The 20,750-nt window shown below is 53.5% G+C and overlaps 4 protein-coding genes and 1 non-coding gene across 5 annotated transcripts, besides 5 other annotated features; 2 read left to right on the forward strand and 3 right to left on the reverse strand.

The window, feature by feature from the left end:
• Positions 1 to 341: 341 nt before the first annotated feature.
• Positions 342 to 2,438, reverse strand: EKO05_0000138 (polyamine transporter tpo5; the record flags this gene model as incomplete). The annotated part of the gene is made up of 8 exons (XM_059635387.1): positions 342 to 843; positions 907 to 1,221; positions 1,314 to 1,361; positions 1,414 to 1,543; positions 1,593 to 1,708; positions 1,758 to 1,980; positions 2,030 to 2,204; positions 2,253 to 2,438. The coding sequence occupies 8 exons, from the start codon at positions 2,436 to 2,438 to the stop codon at positions 342 to 344; spliced, it is 1,695 nt and encodes a 564-aa protein (XP_059491370.1).
• Positions 1,251 to 1,293: a tandem repeat.
• A 6,034-nt stretch (positions 2,439 to 8,472) lies between the features above and the next one.
• On the forward strand, positions 8,473 to 8,544 carry EKO05_1t1. Its single transcript has one exon. It is a non-coding gene; the product is annotated as a tRNA-Ala (tRNA).
• A 1,145-nt stretch (positions 8,545 to 9,689) lies between these two features.
• Positions 9,690 to 9,744: a tandem repeat.
• Positions 9,745 to 9,853: 109 nt separating this feature from the next.
• Positions 9,854 to 9,886: a tandem repeat.
• Positions 9,887 to 10,034: 148 nt separating this feature from the next.
• Positions 10,035 to 10,062: a tandem repeat.
• A 454-nt stretch (positions 10,063 to 10,516) lies between these two features.
• Positions 10,517 to 12,969, reverse strand: EKO05_0000139 (uncharacterized protein; the record flags this gene model as incomplete). The annotated part of the gene is made up of 3 exons (XM_038936399.1): positions 10,517 to 12,349; positions 12,400 to 12,621; positions 12,793 to 12,969. 3 exons carry the CDS (start codon positions 12,967 to 12,969, stop codon positions 10,517 to 10,519), a joined length of 2,232 nt encoding a protein of 743 aa, XP_038802677.1.
• Positions 12,890 to 12,952: a tandem repeat.
• Positions 12,970 to 14,029: 1,060 nt separating the features above from the next.
• On the reverse strand, positions 14,030 to 15,733 carry EKO05_0000140 (Synaptic vesicle transporter SVOP; the record flags this gene model as incomplete). The annotated part of the gene is made up of 1 exon (XM_038944625.1): positions 14,030 to 15,733. One exon carries the CDS (start codon positions 15,731 to 15,733, stop codon positions 14,030 to 14,032), a length of 1,704 nt encoding a protein of 567 aa, XP_038802678.1.
• A 3,437-nt stretch (positions 15,734 to 19,170) lies between these two features.
• EKO05_0000141 (g-strand binding protein) lies at positions 19,171 to 20,597 on the forward strand (the record flags this gene model as incomplete). Its single annotated transcript, XM_038936380.2, has 5 exons — positions 19,171 to 19,276; positions 19,325 to 19,377; positions 19,445 to 19,699; positions 19,761 to 20,415; positions 20,464 to 20,597. 5 exons carry the CDS (start codon positions 19,171 to 19,173, stop codon positions 20,595 to 20,597), a joined length of 1,203 nt encoding a protein of 400 aa, XP_038802679.2.
• Positions 20,598 to 20,750: the final 153 nt, after the last annotated feature.

Genomic DNA, 20,750 nt, shown 5'->3' on the forward strand with positions numbered 1-20,750 from the left:
TCCATCTGCATGCTCTGTTACACGATAGCCGACCGTCATCGAGCTCATGCGTGTGTCGTGATACAGAAATGTGGAAGCATGTATTGAGGGTATCATCTGATCTAAACACCTGGTCGTAACCGCGAAATACGACGTACGAAGAAAGTATAGCCCTCGAACAGAGAGGCCAAACAACGCTCACAACGCTCAAAACGCCCAAGGTACGCCAACACACTGAGTGCCAATCCGTCCGTCTATACGCACATCCCTAGCTCTCTGCAAGGAGAAGAAAACAAAAGAAGAAAAAGATGCCAAAACAAGCAGTCGTGGAGTACCCCGACACGAGTCTGGAGCTACCAACCTCACGGCGTATACCGGTCGTCGTAGTCGCTGAGAATATCCTCCGGATCCTCAGGCGGCAGCCCGCTAATGGTATCGCTCGTGCGCGGGCCGGTGTAGCTTTTCCTCGCACCCGCATACCACCAGAGGGCACTGAACAAGCCAATAAACGCAGCGACGCAGATGGCGTAGTTCATATTCGAAAACGTGACCGGATGGACCGTGGGGAAGAACAGCACGGCGCTGATGAACAGAACCCACGTCACGGCCACGCCGTTGACGGGCTTGCTCCACCGGCCCATGGTGTACGGTCCCGGGTGGAAGACGACGCGGTCCTCGTACCATCGGTGCGCGATGATGACGGCGATGTACGACATGTCGAGCGCTGGGGCGGTGATGTTGAAGATGGCTGTTATGGTGAGCGTCGAGCCGATCCCGATCAGGTCCAGGCAGCTGCAGAAGGCTACGACGAGCCACACGGCGTTGACGGGCGTGTGAGTCCGGCTATTCACTTTGCTCCAGAAGCTGCGAGGGGAAGGAAGACGCGTTAGTGGCGTTGTAATCGCTTACAGAATGGTCATGACATACCCAGAAAAGGGAAACGCAGCGTCCCTCGAGAACGCCCAGGCCATCCTGGCATTCGCCAGCATGGCGCTGCAGCCCGTGAAAAACTGCACCAGCATCACGAAGAACCACATAATCGTCCCGCCGGTCTTGCCGCCGGCGTTGAAGAAGATCTGTGCCACTGGCAGCCCGGTCGGGGTCGACATGATGCCCTCGTAGTCTGACATGCAGAAGCAAAAGGTAACGGTGAGCATCCAGCCAGTGATGCCCGAGACGAGGATGGCGGCGCGGATCGCGACTGGTCCACGGATGGCAGCATCGTGCGTCTCTTCTGACATGCTGTGTGAGGCGGTTAGCCGAGCTGCTCGTGCATGCATGCATGCATACATACATGCGTGCGTGCGTGCGTGCGAGAAAGGAGCGGAGCTTACTGGGTCGTGCCGTCGTAGTCGGTCATTGTCCATGCCACGGACAGGAAACTAGAGCTTATCAGATGGATTGGTTTGGTTGTATTGTGCGAGTTTGTCGTACCCGAGTAGAAAGGAGAAGCCTTTGCTCCCCCACCCAGAGCCGTCGGTGACGGTCGTGAAGACCCAGGACGCGCTTTGCTTGTTGGGCGTGAGAATGAGTAGCGCGATGCAAATGCAGATGGATGCAATGACTGCGCATTTGTTAGATACGGCGTTGCTGCAGAATTGAATCGTGCCCACTGTTGATGGGGGCAAACCACAGGATGATGCGGTGCAGCCAATTGGTAGGGAAAGAGCAAATAGCGCCAAACAAGCACAAGACGAAGATGGCGAGAAGCACAGTCTGGTGCGCGTTCCTAGGCTGTGTGTTAGCTTGGGCGAGTTCCAAATCCTCGAGCTTCGTACGGTGTGAATGTAGCCTCGCCTCCATCGAACGTGTGCATAACGGCCGTAGCCAAGATCATCTGAGAGATTGTGTATGCCAGGCTAGCGACACCAGCCGCTTGACCCAGGAAGTTACACCAACCAATGATCCACGCCCACGCGGCGACATGCTCTGGGGGCACCACGTGTTTTGTGACATAGTACATGCCACCAGCCGTTGGGTAGGCGGATACTAGCTCGGCGACTAGAAACGTGTTAGATGCTGGTCTGGAGGATACTTGGAGTCGACCTGCCTGAACTGGCGATGCAGTACGCCATTATACTACCGATAAACCATGCCCACACACATGTTGCTGGACCGCCTGAGCTCATGGGGACTCCAAAGGTTGCTGGTACAGATCCTAGCACACCGAGAATGGATATGGCATAGGACACAGTGGACCATCGTGAGAAATGCCTTTGCAACACCTGCGGGAGAGATCAGTTATGGTACCTAGTAGAGCTTGGAGTACCTACCGGTGTGTACCCGATTTTCACAAGGAGGCGATCATCATCATTCTCAATGGTCGCCATGATGTTTTGGTTCTGGTTCCCCGTCTGTGGCGTCGCCTTCGCGTCCTGAGAGACAGCTGGCTCTGTAGATACTCCGTGTATGGAGTGACTGGCCGACTTGGCGGATTCGGATTCTGTGTTGAAACTCATGGTCAACGTTCAGTCCCGAGCATGGACAATGGCAGGGAAAGAATGGATGTCGACGTCGACTGAAGAGGCGTCGAAGGAGAATAGAAGGGTCAAATAGACGTTAGTGGGTCCCAAGTGGACACACACTAGGAAGATTGACGGCAACGGCGTCGGATCACAGACCCAAACGTCGGGGACTCGTTACTTGAAACAGAAGGGATATGGATCTGGGAACGATGCGAGGGAGCGAAGACATCTTTAGCATGCAGAGTGGCCAGCGGAGAAATGCTCCGCCGCTTTCGGAGCTCCACATGAGGCACAGTGGTATTACAGTGTGGATTGCAAACCTACCTCTAGTCAGAGCTGCAGACGTGCTGGCATGTTGACACGTGCAAGCGTGCTGTCGAAGGGGCAAGCATGAGAGAACAGCTAAGCTTGGAAAAGACAGGGCCAGGAAGTACAGCCAGCGAGTAACTGCTTGAGGATAGTGGAAAATCCTGAAAGCTACGCGGTGCTCGTGGTACTTTCATCAGTGGGCGTAGAAGGAAATAGAGGCGCTTGAGCCAAGAGGTGCCACCACAAGGCGGTTTGGCGATCCAAGACTCCGGGCCGTTAACCTTGCATCCCTGTCTCTGCAGCTAGCCATGCCATTACGACCATGAGCGCGGTATGGCCGTAATTAGGACCGCTCAAGGTCTGTGGTGTTGAGTTTGTGCGCTGGCCTTGGAAGAAAGGGTGCGTCTGTCAGGGTTTCGAGAAGAACGCTACGCGTCACGCTCATCTCACATCACCACACCTTTGCCTCAAGATGACAGGAAGTCAGGAAGTTACTGCGGGCCCTAGCAAGGACCTTGATGGACACGACGCATGGCGCATTTCGGATGAGATGACGGTCTTGCGTGATGTTCCCGGGCGATGCGAATCAAAGGTACGGCGGTATGTTCCTGACCGGAGGCTGGTATTTCCCATGGAAGCGGTGAAAGCTCCGTCTGATTGGACCCCCGCGCAGGTCGTTGTGCACGCTGCGAAGATCTCAAATGCGAGGGTGGTCAGAGCAGTTTGGAGCTCTGTGCTGTACTTTGCGGGATGATAAACCGCGTCATGATAAACCGCGTCTCGTGTTGTTGCAGGAGCAGACCCAAAAAGGCGGGCACAGCCGAAACGAATTCTTCCACGTTGCCGTATTCGAAATTGACTTTCGCAGTAACGATTTGGCCGACTTCCTCAACAATTCAAAGTCGCACTTCAATATATTTGCGGCAGTGTACTGACGGTGCGACCTCACTCGTCAGCTTATCGCAAAATTCATAACCCAACACCACGCCACAGCGCTGCATCTGCAAGGCGGCTAACACGTGCGGTTGCATGACCTTTCCGCGGCCAATGTCTATCCGACACGATGTTTGTTCCGTATTTTAGCTCCAACTCACCGTCCTCTTGGAGTAATTCTTTTACGGACAAGGATATGTCCCTTGCTTGCACTCCATGTGTCGATGCATACTTTCTTGCGGCGAGGGATATCCGGCAAACCAACGCAGACCAACGCTGACCACGGGGTGCTCACATGACTGTCTTCATGCCGACGATCTTCCATCCATGGCCCCCGCCGTGTCGGTGCTTGCGATTAGTAACATTGAAAGAGCGGTGGAAGTTGAGGCAACCGCATAGGGAAACTGCAGCGGACCCGTTTGACCGGACCCGCAGCCGCTGAAGGTAGACAGTCGACGTCAAGTCTGTGATGTTCACACCAGATCAGGCAAGCGGCCTTCAGCTGCAGACGAAAATTCGCGGCGACGCATCAGGGGCAGTATTCCAGGTTCAAGCCGACAGCTGTTTGTTGGCCAACTTGGGCATCAGCACAACAGCTGCCGGTCAAGCTGTCCAGAGCCTGAAAAGTAAGCCTACAAGTGCATGCATGTGTTGTCCGCATCCATTTGGTTCGAAACCCCGCAAAACATCGCCAGAGCGGGTTGCACATCAAACAAACCCGGGGAGTTTTCTGGACCCGGTCTTCCAGAAGATATACTCCGCAATGCCATGGTTTCAGAATGGTGCCGGGACCTTGGATATTGGACCGCTACTGACTACCCTAACTCGGTATCAACCAATCACAAATTGGGTACGAAGCAATGCAACTCCGTAAATCATAAGCCTGCTTGCCTTGGGTTACGGTGAGCTCTAAGTCTCTCGCACAACAATACCGGTACATCAATTGCATCGACGTCCATGCTTTCGTGCGCCAATCATGGCTTTGCAGGTTCAATGATTGCGTCAAAGCGTCTGCATTTGCAGCCCTTTATTAGTTCATGTAATGTATACAGGCGTCCTACTACCATGGAATGCAGATGCTACGGGCGGGAACTCCGTGTATGGCAACAATCGCAGAGCACACGACTGAAAAATTGCTCGCACAACAAGCGTCCACCAAGCTTCGATAATCAGGTTTCTGTCCCTGATTCCTTTCTGCTCCATCAGACTTACCACCACGTCGAGCTGCTCCGGATGTACATAAAGCTGGAACGCTTGAGTCAATCCATTGGCCGGTACTCCATGCAGAGCAACAAACCTGTCTCGATAAGGGACATCAGTACGGGGGGGGTTTGCTTTTCGTCCAAGCGGCTGCGCCCAAGTGCAAGTGAGCTAAAACGAGGTCTTTGTACTCTATGCCACAGCGCTTTCGAACGTCGACGAAGTATGCAGTTGTCTCGTCAAAGACATCATGGGCGAATTCGATCAGATCAGCCGGACAACGTGACTGCTGACTCATCTGGAAGTGAAGACTCTCGTAGAAGAAATGCGGCCATCTTGCAGCGTAAGTAACGAGATGACCGAGGAGGGATTTCAGGTGTGTTGATTGAAATTCTTGCAATATATATTGCTCCAGGTGACGACGAAGTAGAATCCTGGCCCAGTGAGTGGCAAACGTCTCAACATCGGTGCACAAAACGTTGGACATAGTCGTGACGCTCGAACCACGCAATGGTAGAAACGGACAGAACATGCTGCGTAGGTCGCACATGAGCTCAAAGTTTCCGTCTTTGCTTGTGATGCTTTCGATTATCTCTTCTGAAACACCGATAGATTCGAGCGAGCCGCGGATCATTGCAAGGCTGGGATCACTGAGTATCTTGCTCGGATGCGCGATACTGCCGCTGTGGCTTGTCTCCGTGCTGCCAACACTAGGTACAATGTGAACATTCGGAAGGCCCAGCGCCTGGCAAGCTGATCCACCCCACCTGATCCGTACTCGTCTCTTCACGGCCTTCGACCGGTATCGAGGTGGCATTGGCGCCAGAGTGGTCGACTGCAACAACCTCTCTCTTGACAGGCAACCGTGGAAGCATTTTGCGGCTGACTGGCATAGGCACATTCGTCTGCAAAATAATGTCAGGGGTCGTGAATTTGACCTCGAATCGAAACTGGCTCCGTCGCCAGGTCAAACGCGTCTTGCGAGCCCATGGTCCAAGCACCGAATGTTGACATCGACGGTAGCCCTCGGCCGTGCTGAACACTTGTTGGAGAAGCTGCCCAACGGCGATGGCGAGAGCGGTTAGAGCAACTGCAAGTGCAGCGCCTGCTAGGCTGATCTCTCCGTTCGCCATTGATTTGGGGTGATGCTCTGATGATTAATTGATGAGATGTGTTTGGAATGGTCGCGCGATGTCGTTCAGCCGCAGTTGCGTAGCGGAATCGTACCACAAGATATTAGGCGCTTCCACTCGGTGTTCTGCGAGAATTCAAGACGCAGGAGGTCGCTACAACTCTGGATATTCTCCTCGAGGGTTATCTTGTAAAGGGTTATGTTGCAAAGGAAGATCAAGAAGACACCGACGAAGAAAGCTCCGATGATTCGGACGATACGTCTCAGTCTGTAAAGTGTGACAGTGAAGGTTGGGTTAGGAGCTGGGCCAATGGGTATACCCGACATGAAGATGGCGAGCGCCAAACACCTCTCATGCGTCTCACTGCTTTCCAAAATGAGCATGCGCGCTTCTTTCGCCAGGTCAAACCAATCGGGATGAGCTAGCCAGCTGGAAAGATGACCTTCAACTTACTAATATCTATTTTCATGTGAACGGACACTCGATCTACAGTTTCCTTGGACCTGACGTTTGCGATGGAGAGTACTTCGGCGACAGCACATTGCTGGACTCTACCACTTTTTCTACGCTACCGTCGCTTCTATCAGTGAAGTATTTATGGGTCCGTGAAGAGACCAATGAAGAGACAGATCTATGGCCAGCAATAGTCACGTGCAGCGTTGCTAGCTCACTGCCCATGCTTGAGTGTTTGAAAGCTGTGGGTATAGAATACGAGTTGAGAGGGCCGCTGGTCAGAAAACATCTTCGTCAAGGTAAGTGTACTTCATTGAAGCCGGAGCGCACATTTCACTGGCTAGCCTAGCTCTTGCAGACCAGATACGGAACCTGCCCGCATCTCTTAGGACTCTGTACCTTTGTCTCGAACACGATGGCATACAAAACCACGAAATACAGCCGACAAACTTCTTGGTAGGAAATTTGGATTGTCTATCAAAATCCATACACCACATCTCAACCCATCTAACTACACTCGCTATACGTCTTAGCTACATCTCTGCCGCGCTTTTCTGGGGCCCTGAAAATTCCTCTTCCGGCTCTTGTGCCACAATATGGCCAAATCTTCGGGTTCTTGATGTCAGCACTGGACTTGAACGATCAACTGGTGATTACTGGCTTCGCAGCGCAGCAGAATACCCTTATCGCGAACGTTACGACTTCCCGGAGCCCGAAGATTCAGATTCGGACCATCCCGACTCTGAAATGTGGCGACTGGCGGGTCGATGGCCTTCGCGGCAGTTCCGAACGCGGCCTGAGCCCAAATTCTTCGACGAACTCGCCATCAGTATCGCTCATGCTGCAGCCAATATGCCAAAGCTAGAATACCTCGATCTTGAGTTCAACGCTTCCCATCAGTCACTACTTGATCCTAGTATCACGTCGTTCCACCAGGGGATGCGCCGTACTGGCGGCCCACCAATACGAGGGCTGGGCATTCTATTATCGTGCGTCTAACGAAGCGAGATTCGCATCAGAGTTTCCCAAACTCTTTTTTTTGATCACGAACCCGGCTTAGACCGGACAGAAATAGAGTGCCCACGCACTGAGTGGGTATTCCAATGTCCATATTGGCAGGTGCAGTGGAATGAACCAGAAGCAGCGAGGACGCTTTGGCGCGAGAAATACCCGAACATTAATTTCGACCTTGTGACTCTTGACAACGGTGGTAGGTCCTGGGAAAGGCGGAGAGCTGGAGATTTAATACCTCTGTTGGGTGAAGAAACCATAACAAAGTTTCCTGGTAGACGTGACTTGGAGGAGAGGACAGAAACAACTGATCGACGTTGCGTACAAGTCAAGCTGGGGTGTAAATACCTACAACAGGATGAATTGAATTTCTTCTACTCATCAAACAGCGCCAGCTAGGTTCCAGCAAGAGGGATGCAGCAGATATTGATGGCAGCGCAATACTCCCACAGCCCGACCGAAACCCACTTGTCACCAAGAAAGATCCCTTAAATCAAAGTTTCCTCAAGTGAAGGCTCAATCAATGCTACAGTGTCCTCCCCTGAACGGATCGTTATCCTTCCTTCGCGTGACATGGGCATGCCACTACCAGACATAGCAGCCAACCGGATTTTCTGTACTGGCTCTAAACCTCAGTGCCTCCCTGGTCGCCAAAAATCAGGCTGACGACTCGTGCAAGGGGATTGTACTGTACGCGAATCGCGCTTGAGTTACCAGCAGGATCGTTTGTCAATCGCAGCCGCGCAAGCAAACCAGACCGCGAGTGGTTCGCAGGCTTTGGTGGAACTAGACCTCGGCTGATTCGCCAAAATGGTTGCAGTTCGCCGAAACTTACCTAGCGAGATGAAATCCTCCCCGCCCACCATGACGCAAGACGCATTCAAATAGAGGGTGAGTACCTGTTCCAGAGCCCTGCTGTCCAGATTATGTGAGAACATATACATCCAAATTTTTCTCGCTTCCATCAAAGGATTAATAACTCAATTCACGGGCTTGTGGTTTAGTGGTATAATACTCCCTTAGCATGGGAGTGGTCCAGGGTTCGATTCCCTGCAAGTCCATTTTTGTCCTCTTGTGGAGGACTGTTTCGTTTGTTGTTAGGTATTCAGTACCTTTTTTGTCGCCACAGAGAGGTAAGCGTAGACAAACACTACTAACATTTGAATAAATTGGTCTGATTGCATGCTCCTTAACGACAGACGGCTGGGTCGTAAACCGCGTGTGACCTGTTAAAAGAACGTAGATACATGTCATGTCAAAGTACGTGAGCATGATTGAAGCAAATGAGCTGCTCACTCTAACACGTGTGTCTGTGTTAACAGCAAATCTTTGCTATACTACCAACTGCGAACTTGCAAAATTTGTGTACATACTACAGCAAACCCGGGAAACGTAGCACTCTCTTACAGGCTAGTGACCCCGTCGTAGGTTCGTTCTTTTGCATCCGTGGGCGCCTATTTCAGAGCTGCTGGAAGCCTGGGTGGTCTGGATGGCTCGGAGTGAACAGTGGGCACTAGCGTCTTTTTGCACCACCGGAACCGCGATACAATCGCGCTAAGTGCTGATCCGTACCTTTGGGGACATCAGCCTTGTTCACTGTGTGTTTTGAACAGTGGTTCTTTGATAACAAACCATGGATTGTATGACTATGTCGATTTCGAAGGAGCGACCGAGACACTTGCTTTCTCAATCGAAGCCGAATGCACACACGTCTGCGACTGTCCTCTGTTCCGATGGCAATCTTTTCCTGTACTTGTGTGCTGTATATAGGAACTTCATCGATGTTAGTTGGCTCAGCCCGAATTCTGTTTTTGCATGGTAAGTTTGGTCGACATTCTCTAATCCGCGCTTGGAAAGCCGCGTACACGCCTGTCAGAAAAAGTCTATCTGGTCTGCATCATGTGGCTCGTGAGTACGTGTTCATCATGTATTCTAACGGTTCACATCCATGCATCAGCTCTGCGTGAAATACTAGACGGAGACCAAGAACCTATATCAATACCCCAACTCCGTCCCTGACCAGCTCCTTATACAACATCCCATCATACACCACACTGTTGCCACTGCTCTTATCTCACCACCAGCAACCACCATAGACCACTAGGAAATTGCTCCAAAAGACAAGACGAAACAACTTGATCACACATAGACATCGCCGCACCTCGTACTGACATATCCACACACGCGCTTGATTTTCCCACTCGCCCAAGCAAGCAAGTAAGCAAGCAAGCAAGCGACACAGCTACGAAGCACACCAACCACTCTCTCCATTTCACTTTGCACACACAGTAGCTCTCTCAGATCGTCCACACAGTATCTGCTCTCCTAACAGTCCGCGTCTCCAATTCACCCACCCACAACTCCAGTCTACACCACCCACCATGCACCTCCCCACCACCACCATGCCCAAGGCACGAACACAACCAGAACAGAAACCCCGCAGGAGGCCGCGTGGTCAGACAATAGTCCACTGCCTGGCGTTCTTGTATTTTGCGTTCGAGCTGAATCGCAAGGTTAATGTGAAAGTGAATGAGGTGTCACGGGCGAAGTCGAGGAGATGAAGAGAGAGAGAGAGAGAGGTGGTTTACCTTGTCTGGTTTTGTGCAATGAAATGGGTGGGAAAGGGGCTTATGAGATGCAGATGGAGAACAAAGAGAGAGACAAAGAGAGAGACAAAGAGAGAGAGAGCGTGATGTGAGATCGATCAGTGTGTCTCTTTGTATTCATGTAACAAGTACTTTTGTACACGCCGCGTGTTGGGTATCAATGCGCTAATTCATTAACGCTGCCTTCAAACTCCACGTCCCTGTTTCGTTGTTGTGCGCGACACCCGCCGTGGATGTTTCTTTTCCCTGCCTTCTTCCATGCGGAGTCAACTTTTTTCGTGGTACAGAGCTGTATCTCGACTAGTGCGGTACGAGCCTCTCCCCATGTTCCACCTTTGTCATCTCGAAGTGACTGGTGGTGTGACCGGATGTGTTGGTATCGCGCGTGGTGTGCGTGTAGAGTTCTGTCGTCGTTTCCTGCCTTGGTTCATCCGTCCTTCTGCGCGCCCCATACGATCGATTCCATCAACGCATATGGCGAAGAGTCTAGATCCAAGCCCAGCAATGGCGACTGCGAGAACGCATTGCCATCGCCGTTCGTTAAAGCAGCGTTAATGTCGTCTGCCGTAAATGTATTCATTGGAGGCGAGGCCAGCGATCCGGACTCGCTGGTCTTCCGGTTGACACTTGTAGTAATGCGCAGTAGCCGCTCGAGTGCCGAGACTGAGCGTGTAATGGGGGTCGCGAGTTCATTAGGATCAACATCTTTCGTGAAATCACCCAGCACTTGAATGATGTTCTGGAGGAGGCCGCGAGCTCGCTCGTTGCGATTGTGCTCACCGAGGATGCCGAGGAGGAGCGCGCAGCTGAGTGATCGGTGAAGGGCGGCCCACGAGCGAGTAGCGAAGGGTGTCATGTTCTGTAACCCGAGGAAAGCTTCGACAGTGTTTGTCAGACTATCAATACAGGTCTTCCGGAGTGTTTTGGAGAGGTCGAGACCAGCTGTTGTGGGGCTGATGGCGGGCCGACATAGTTCTGATGTGATGTATGAGATGTGGAGGTACAGTGCCCAGTGTTCTAGTTGATCGCGCATCGAACGGCATCTTCGAGAGTCCTTCAAGTAGTCTGCTGCGTCCACCATGATTTCTTGGAGTTCGTTTCGATGCTCAGTTATCCTGATCAGAGCATCCTGAGATGTTTGTGGTTTCTGGCGTTCGCGCACAATGTCGAGTCCAACTTTACATAAGCGGTACATGCTTTCGACGTAGGTTCGAGTGCCGGGTGCTGTGTGGTTGCTGAGAGGCACGGTGTGGTCGATAGTGGTAGTCGAAGACGCCCGATCGTATGACACTGAGAGTAGCGAGTCTTGCCAGAGTAACGCCCACCACACCTTGCTTCGTACTATCCTCTGCTGCACAGGTGTCGACGATGGGCACATGCGGTGCAGACCAAGTGTTTGCGAAAGTCGAACCGTCAGGCCCATCAGGCTCCATGCAACGCCAGCGTTCATGTTGTTCGAGATGACGTTTCCGAGGATCAAGAGCGTTTGTATGTTTTCGATGTTCGCGTGTGAAAGAAAGTTTGTAAATCGTAAGCACTCGAAGCTGCAACATATGTAGACCTGTGATGTGAGTTCCCTTTCTCTTCTCGACAGTGTCGAGCACTGGCATCCTGACGCTAACACAGCAAAGACCAAGCCAATCCAGTGGAAGTCTTTCCCATAGATTTGCTGGTCTGTGACACCACTGGCCCCTTGCGAGCTCGCACGGTTGATGAGGAAAAGCAGGAGGTCGGACTCGACGCCTTCGATGTCGGCAACGGCAGGGTAAACAGCGTGTGCGGTCTCGCGGTAGCAGCGGAAGAAGCTGAGGCATTCCGAATCGCTCGGTAGTGCGTTTGCCAGTTCTGTTGCGCGTGAAATGGAACCATGTGGCAGTCCCCAGAGATCGACAAAGGGATAGGTAGCGCTTTCGTTGTCCAGACCAAATATGGGCAACATGCTCTTTTTCCCCAGCAGGTCTTGTAGCCCTGGCGCCCACTGCGCATCCTCACCCCGGCCCAAAGCCATGACCAGCGCGGGCACTGAGCTGGGCCCAATGTGGATCGTCTGACCGGTGATGTCGTTGCGGGTGTGTATCCCTTGTGTGCGAACGTGGCTCTGCTCGCCGTCGATGGGTGCCGCGGCAGCGAGCGCTGTGGAGGTGGAGGGCGAGAAGCCATTGAGGGGTGGGGCGACTTCGGACACGCTGCTGATCGAGTTCTTCAGCTCGTTGAGCGACTTCTCAGCCGTCTGGAGCTTTGCGCAGATGTGCTCCCAGTCCTGCTGCTGTCAGCCATGTGTGTTGCTGCCTGTCCGTTTGTCATGCGCACCTCGCGTGGTAGGGTGACGGTGCCGCCGTGGATGTGGACCAAGCCGTTGACGTTGAAGTCGTGTCCGTTCTGGCCCAGTCCCATGCTGATCCTCTTCGCCGGGGGATGCGACTCGCTCGGCGGATGGTAGGTGCATAGCTCTGGGTGCTCGCGGACGACGCAGGTTTTGCAGGGCACGGTCTGGTCGCATTTGACTTTTCGTTGTCGACACGGGTAGCAGGCCTGACCAGACAGTCAGTTCAAGTCCAGCGCGGGGTTACAGCTGCTGTTCAGCTACATGCTCAAACGCGCCGGGCTGCATAGCCCAATGGGGCAGGACTTGGAGCCGTCTCCTTTCCCCTAGCTCTTGCCCCTCTCTTCCCCAAGGCATGACGAGTGCGCGTGACTGCGTACCTTGTATTCTCGCGCCTTCCGTTTCCTCCGCAGGATCTCGTCGACATCGGCGCGCGGTGGAGTGTCCTGCATGTCCGGCATCAAGGACGACGGTGCATGCGCCTGCGACTGCGACTGCGACTGCGACTGCGCCTGCGACTGCGACTGAGACTGCGACTGCTGTGCCTTGTCATCCATTTCCACGACCTGGGAGTTGACGATGGCTCGGCGCGTTGGTCTACTCGCTCTCGGGTGGATTAGCGTAGGGTAGATCACATCCACTAGTCACGGGGATAGGAGGCTTGGCCGCTACGACTTTAATTAATGACGATGCTCGTGCGCTGCGGGAACGACGGCGGCCCTCGAGCTGATCACACCGATCAATCAGCGAGGTTGCACAGAAGCATCGCCGATGGGTGCCTAGCAAACGTGCATCACTCAATCGCAGCACGAGCGTTCGCAAGGCTAGAGCGGTTTTGCCATGACCCCGCCTCTTCTTCCTGGCCCAACCTTCCGTAACCAGCAAGTTGCAAATACTATCCAAACCAGCACCTAGTAGTGTTACACAAGACCCGCCACCAACGTCCTTGGATGCGCGCCGGCGACTTCGAACCTGCCGCATCTAGCAACTTAGCAACCCTGCATTGATTGCGGCTTTGATGCTCTGGTCAAGCCCTGCATTAACTCCATCGAACACGAGGACGTGGCTTGGCCAGGCTCTCATGTCACAGAAGAACGTGCTGTAGAGGCCTTCACTGGGTTTCAGGAAGCGTTTGTCCTGTGCAAAGAGCTCTACTCCAACCAACGAGTCAAGACAAGCTTTGCCTACCACCGTTTTGCGAGAAACCAACCGCTCTTTTGCCTTGAAGAAGTATCGTGCAAACACGTTTCACACCAATCATGACAGTATCGAACAGCGATTGCAGTAGATAAAAAAAAACCTTAAGTTAGATGGAAAGTTCTATGTTGTGTAGGGTAGGTATCGAACGCCTCAAATGCCTCAAACAATGCTACCAGCGCATTCAAGTCGCTGCGCAATTCTCACTCCGCCACCTCTCGCTGTGCGGATAAGCCTGGGCGTAGCCCGGCCTTGACATGACAGAACCAGTTGGTTGTCCTTCAGCTTGGAGGACCCTTGGCCCTCCGAAGCCTTGTCTTCTTGTGGAATCTTTCACAGCCTACGCGCTGAAGACCCCCGCGAAACTCAAGCACGCTCACAAACGACAACGAAATCCTACGGCAATGCTCGTCGAAATACTCAGGCCGCCTGCTTCTCGCCCTTGTTCTCCTCATCCTCGCTGTACGCGTAGTGTGAATGCGCGCGAATCTTAGCGCCATGGAAGAAGAACACAAAGGGAATTGCGCAGCAGGCCAGGCCAATAAAGGCAAGCAGAGTGCTAGCCCACTGATCACCAAGGCGGTCGTACATCTGATTGGTGAACAAGACGACGCTAGCGCCCCAGAAAGAACGGATGAATGTCTTAGCAGCCAACGCCGACGCTGCTTGGTGCTGGTACGAGTCGACGAGGTAGTTGTTGGCCGAGTTGTACAGGAAGATGAATCCGAACCCGACAGGGAAGCCGCCGAGTGCTGGACCGGCCCAGTGGAGATCGGCGTAACTCGTCCAAGCAAAAATGAACAGGCCAATGGGGATGAACCAGCATGACAGCATCATAGGGTAGAGACGAGCCTCAGCGGGTGGGTGGCCGTTGTGCTGCTTGACTAGCCTCATGTAATGCCTGTTGACCAGCGGCGCACAAGCTGCGCTGAGCAAGACCCCGACGATGAGAGGAATGAACATCAAGCCGGTCGAGCTGGCCGAGTAACCCTTGCCCTTCTGGTAGACGATGGGGAAGGCAACAAAGAACATGTACAGCAAGCCGTAGAGAACCGACATGTACAGAGAGATGAAGAACACAATCAGTTCGCGGAAGAGCAGCTGGAAGGGCCGAATGAGGAATAGCGTAAGACGCTGGCTGAACGGTCGAGTGTCAATGTCCTGCTCGGTAACGTACTTGTCCTCGCCAGTTTCCTTGCGCATCTTCTTGGCCCGCCTTGCAAGCAGGGTTGGAGTGTAGGTCTCAGGAACAGTGAAGGTGATGAGGATCCAAACAATGGCGCTGAGGATAAGTTGAATCCAGTATAGCCACCTCCAGCCCGCAGCGTCACCAAGGAAGCCACCGCAAAGAGGTCCAATGCCAGGACCTATGAAGGGAGCAGCTGAGAAGGCTGCCATGGGAACACCACGCTCTTCGTTCTTCCAAAGATCGGCCAATGTACCACCGACAAGAGACATGGGTGCGGAGAAGGCAACACCAGCGATGAAACGGGTAACCAGGAGGGTGCCAATGTTTTGCGCAACGGCTCCGGGAATGGTGAAAACGACGGCAAAGAACAACGTGACTCCGTAGATTGGACGACGACCCCAGATTTCCGAGAACGGTGCAAACGCCATCGGTCCGACACCGAATCCAACGACGAACAAGGTGATGGTAAGGAGGGAGACTTCCTCGCTGACGTGGAAGGTCTCAGACACACCCTCGAGGTCAGCAGTGATGACGGCGGAATTGAAGGCGACTACAAAGCATGTGATAGCTACACACATTGTACACCACCATTTGTATGCCTTTGACCAATTCTTGGGGTTCTCTGGGTCGTCAACCTTCCACGTAACCAGTTCGTATCGCTCAATCTTGCCAGTTTTGTTCGTGTGGATTCTTGCAATCTGACCATCGAGTGTCTCTTGCGTGTACTCTTCCAAATTGGCGTCATTACTGAGCGTCCGGATTGGAAGATTGACTACGTCTGCACCATCGTGTGTTGTTTCGCGTACAACAGGTCGGTGTTTCTCGTGGTCTACGTGGGTGTGTTCTGAGGCGCTGGTATCTGAAGATGTTCGAGCAGGGTTGGATGATGAGGAGAAATCCCTAGTCTTGGGCTGTACAAGTCCTTCTTCAGCCATGGCGGGCTTCGAGTAGATGTCCGCTTTCTTCGATGGAGGGCTCGAGTCAAGCAATTCTCAGGGATTTGATGTTGATTGGTCTGAGGTGTGTGTCCAGATAAGGGGTTTGGTAACGATCTGCGACAAGGACAGAGCAGTCGTATAGAAGAGTGATGAAATGATGATTGCGCTCAAAGGCCAGTAGTCCTGCAGTGATCTACATAACGGAGGAGGAGCGTCCACATCTTATATATACTGCGGTCAGTCAACCTCTGCAAGGAGCACGATAAGAACATTGAAAACGAAGACTCTTGACGGAGTTCGCTCGGATTCAGGTTCACGTTGAATGTCGAATGTTCTGCTGATAGATGCTTGCCGCACGCTAGAGCAAATCTGGGATGGAGTGATTGCCCAAATCAGCCAGTAGCCCAGGAGAAAACTCGGGCTTCTTCGTGAGAGGACGATTTTCAGTAACCTCAAACACGTGCGGGATCTTTTGATATTCGCTCCACTGTAGTCGTGTGGGTTTCGAATGAAACATCGCAGGGTCCGGCCTTCTTCCCTGCGGACTTCTCTCCCCGTTGGATGAGTGACGTCACGATACCGATGCTCATGGCAACGACGCCGCAGAATCTAGTAGCTACCAGTCCTAGGAATACACAACTAAGCCTGGGTCCTTTACTAGGTTTCATGCAATTGTTAGGTAATTGCAAAAGCTGCTGGAGTTTTGTACCTATTTATTAAGTCGAACTTACCTACAAAGCCAATCTAATGTGGCTCCTAAGATCTGGTTAGCGAAGAACAGTTTGTTGACGCGTCTCTAGCGAGAAACTCGGACGGCTTTAGACAACGCTCATGTCGTAGGAAGCCTCCGTGGCACGTATGGCTGGGAAGTCTGAGAAGCAAGCCTCTGTGCAGTCGTGCGACGTGTTCTTCGTGTCGCACTCCTGCTGACCTCGTTGTGCATGTTTCCCAGACGATGAGATGGCATTCTCCAAGTGTGAGCGTGGTGGCCATCAACTCTGGGCTAGATGGCGTCCATGCATGCTACAATGTTTGTCGTACAGAGTCGGTGCAAAAGTGGACCGCCACGTGCAACTGAAGCTCTGCCCTGGAGAAGACTGATGCTGCCGCGAGCCTGATGATAAGCGCAGACGCGTGTCCAGATTGGCTGAGCGTCATGAGGCGCATTTGAGTTCCAGAGCTCACTTAGGTCTAAGCTCGGGCTATTGCTCGAGAAATTGAACCGCCAACGTCTTTCCGCAAACACCCTGTCCGTCGCCCAACAACACTGCGTCTGTTATGGCGACTTATCGCTTCGTCTCAGTGTGACGCAACAGTAGCGTTACTCGAAGCAACAGGACGCTCTTGTCACGGTGACCGTACCCTTCTGCTGACCTCCATGTCTCTCTTATCTGCAAAGCACACCAATCAGCAACCGATCGGTACTCGCAGGGTACCACCCAAGAAGCAATTCGCTACTCAAGAACAGCTTGATTATCTAAATAAATTGCTAAACTCGGCTGAGCAGTCTTGCTGGTGATGTTGGTTCGTTTTCCCACGATGCTGCGGGCAGGATGTACACACATTGCCCACATGACTCCAGGCCTTGGCGACTGATTCTGTGTCGTGACACTGCGGGTAAGCAAGTCCACACAGACTACCAGCCGAGTATCAGGGTCCCTTGTTCCGGCCCGAACATTTCCTGCTCTCCGAGCGATGCAGCGATGCAGCACTGCAGCAGGAGCCGAAATTACTGAAGCTGTGTACATGTACAGTGTAGACTTCGATATCCAAGACCATGAATTGATGTGGAAGGAAGCAGGCCGGAGGAAGGGGAGGTCTTGCCCGCATTATTGATCACCTCGGGGCAAAAAGCCAAGATTTCGCGGATGATTGCTCGTAAACACAGTCTGTGATGGCTGCCGGAAAAGCAATGCGGAGCGAAGATGAGTGAGGACACATGGTGCTGTTTGTATGCAAGATTCAGCGAGAAAGAGCCTCACTCGTGTGAGCTGCTGACACGAGCCGCCGCCTTGACTGTATAGTGTCGCAAAGACAGAGACGATGAATGCATTATCTGGAGATGTTGAAACGCACCCAAGGCGAGTGAGCCGAAGGCACGTTCCTTCCGTTGCCGTTAGCGCTGTCGCTGCCGTTCGCTGGAAGTGGGGGAAAGCGGAAAGCGGGATCCACAGTCGGAGCTCATTGAGCGAGTGATGATCACGACCAACACGGTGCCCAAGCTTCCAAAGCCATCAGTCCAATTGTTCACGCCTCTGCTTTGAATTACCGAGTCGCATTGTTTCCTGTAACACCCTCGAGATACCAGACTCCTACCGGGCTCATCTTCCCTCGAGGCTGACAGCGCATCTCCCGATTCGCCTGCAACCTCGTCCCTCGCACTCAACAGCCCACCCGGACCGCTGGGTCACCGTCAAGCTCTCGGTGCTCACTTACGGCCCGCTATTGGTCGGAAGCGTGCTGTGCTGTGGAAGACCTGCTCTATCGAGAACCCAGCCGGCGTCACCAGCAGAAGGCAGAAGAAGCAGGCAATCTGCGACCTCTGCAGCGCGCCGTGCATACAGCCGTGCACTACTGGCCCCCGTCTCAGCTGGCAGGACGCGGCCACGACTGGGACTGGCTTTGAGGAATTTCTGCTGAGGCGTGTCACGGTAGCAGCTTCTATTAATCCGCTGGAGCCGTGTTCGAGATGGGTAAGTGCTAAACAGCCCCTCCACCCTTGACTTCCCCTCACTCTTGCACCATCACAGTGCTCTTGTAGTTAATCTCGACACCTGTCCTGGCTGACCTTTACCCCTCCAGACGACAATTACCGACCCAGTGAACCCGTAAGTGCCACATCTTTCTTCAAGTTCGTCATTCCCCTTCTGTCAACCACGCAGGTAGCGTGATCACACGGCCTGAGGCTCGAGGTTCGTAGTCAGACATGAGCTATTTCTGAGGGGGCCTCGATCGGGACTCATCTCGAGTACTCTCAAGCCATGTCTTCCATGGCTCGCATTCATGGTTGAGATGGTGGGCATGGCACGTGACGACGGCACCTGCCGCGTTGGTCCACTCGAGCTCCGACCAACCTTGGCTCACTCACCTCGCGACCTCAACCATCAAGCCTCATCACGCGCGCCTATTTCTCATCTTGTCGCCCTTTTTCTCGTCGCCATTCGTCACATCGCAGCTGCGCAATTGCTGCAACCATGTCGTACGAAACTGACAATTATGAGCAGCGCGACCGCTCTCCTCGCAGACGATCCCGCTCACCGCGACGCTCCAGACGATCATACTCTCCTCGCAGCCGCTCACGCAGCCGAGACGACTATCGCCGCAGTGAACGTCGTTCGCGATCCCCGACGGGCGGCGCACAGGGGTCTGGAAATTATCAGTCGTACGGAGCTAGCCGTGGAGGAGCGCCTCGTTCAACAGAAAACAAGGACAACATGATGCAGAGTATTCGCGACTCTTCGCAGCAGGATCGCCGCGTCTACGTTGGCAACCTGTCTTACGACGTCAAGTGGCATCACCTGAAGGACTTCATGCGACAAGGTACGGTTGCCTGGTACTGGGAGAGGTCGCGTGCTAACGCGAACGCAGCTGGCGAGGTTCTCTTCGCCGATGTCTTGCTACTGCCGAACGGAATGTCAAAGGTAATCATTGATGGCTGGTCCTGATCGTGAGAAGGATGGAGGTTGACTGGCTTTTGCTTGGGTATAGGGCTGTGGCATCGTGGAATATGCAACTCGGGAGCAGGCTCAGAACGCCGTGGCGACGCTCAGCAACCAAAACCTTATGGGTCGGCTCGTATACGTTCGCGAAGATCGAGAGGCCGAGCCTCGTTTCACCAACCCCAGTACCTCGCGCGGAGGCTTCGAAGGTGGTATCGGAGGCCGCGGTGGCTTCCAAGGCGGCTTTGGCGGTCCCCCAGGAGGCGCCCCTGGAGGCGGTGGCAGGCAGGTCTACGTCGCTAACGTTTGTACCCCACACATTTCTGTTTACACAAACAGGACGTTTCACTAACATGGACATGTAGTTGCCTTACAACGTTGGCTGGCAAGATCTGAAGGATCTCTTCCGTCAGGCTGCTCACACTGGCTCCGTTCTTCGCGCCGATGTTCACATTGCTCCAGACGGCCGGCCCAAGGGCTCCGGTATCGTAGCCTTCGAGACTGTAGACGATGCCAGGAACGCCATTACCCAGTTCAATGGCTACGAGTGGCAGGGCCGCAACCTCGAGGTTCGTGAAGACCGCTTTGCTGGCAATGCGGGCGGTTTTGGCGGACGCGGCGGATTCGGAGGCCGTGGGGGCTTTGCTGGAGGCTTTGGTGCTCGTGGAGGCTTCGGCGCTCGCGGCGGATTCGGAGGTCCCGGCTTTGGAGGCCGCGGAGGGTTCGGCGGAGGCTTTGGCGGTGGTCCTGGTGGATCACCTGCAGGACCTGGTTTCGACCCTAACGGCCCCTCCAACCCACCGAACCCCTTCACCGACTTCGCTGCGTCAGGAGGTGAACCCAGCAACCTCATCTACGTCCGCAATCTGCCTTGGTCTACCAGCAACGAGGACCTTGTCGAACTTTTTACCACGATTGGAAAGGTTTCGCGTGCTGAGATCCAATATGAGCCCAACGGACGTTCTCGCGGAACCGGCGTCGTTGAGTTCGAGCAGAGCGCAGACGCTGAAACCGCCATTGGTACGTACTAAACCCCTGTTACATACCCTGGTGCTAACATCCCATCAGCCAAGTTCACAGGATACCAGTACGGTGGCAGACCTCTCGGACTGTCATACGTGAAGTACACCAACCAGAACAACGGCGATGTCATGGAGGGCACCGAGCACACTGGCGGTTTGACACAGGACCAGATCATGTAAAGCGGAGTGAAGGGGGTCTTCTGTACTCAAGCGGCACAAGGAGTCTGTTTACCTGCTTAAATGTGGGTTTGTTTATGTTGAGAGGAAATGTCTCGGGCTTATTCTGCTCTCCTCTACAAGACTGCTTTCTGGAGAGGACTATCTGCGCTGCGC

Source organism: Ascochyta rabiei, chromosome 1 (assembly GCF_004011695.2).
Source record: "Ascochyta rabiei chromosome 1, complete sequence".
Lineage (NCBI taxonomy): Eukaryota > Fungi > Ascomycota > Dothideomycetes > Pleosporales > Didymellaceae > Ascochyta > Ascochyta rabiei.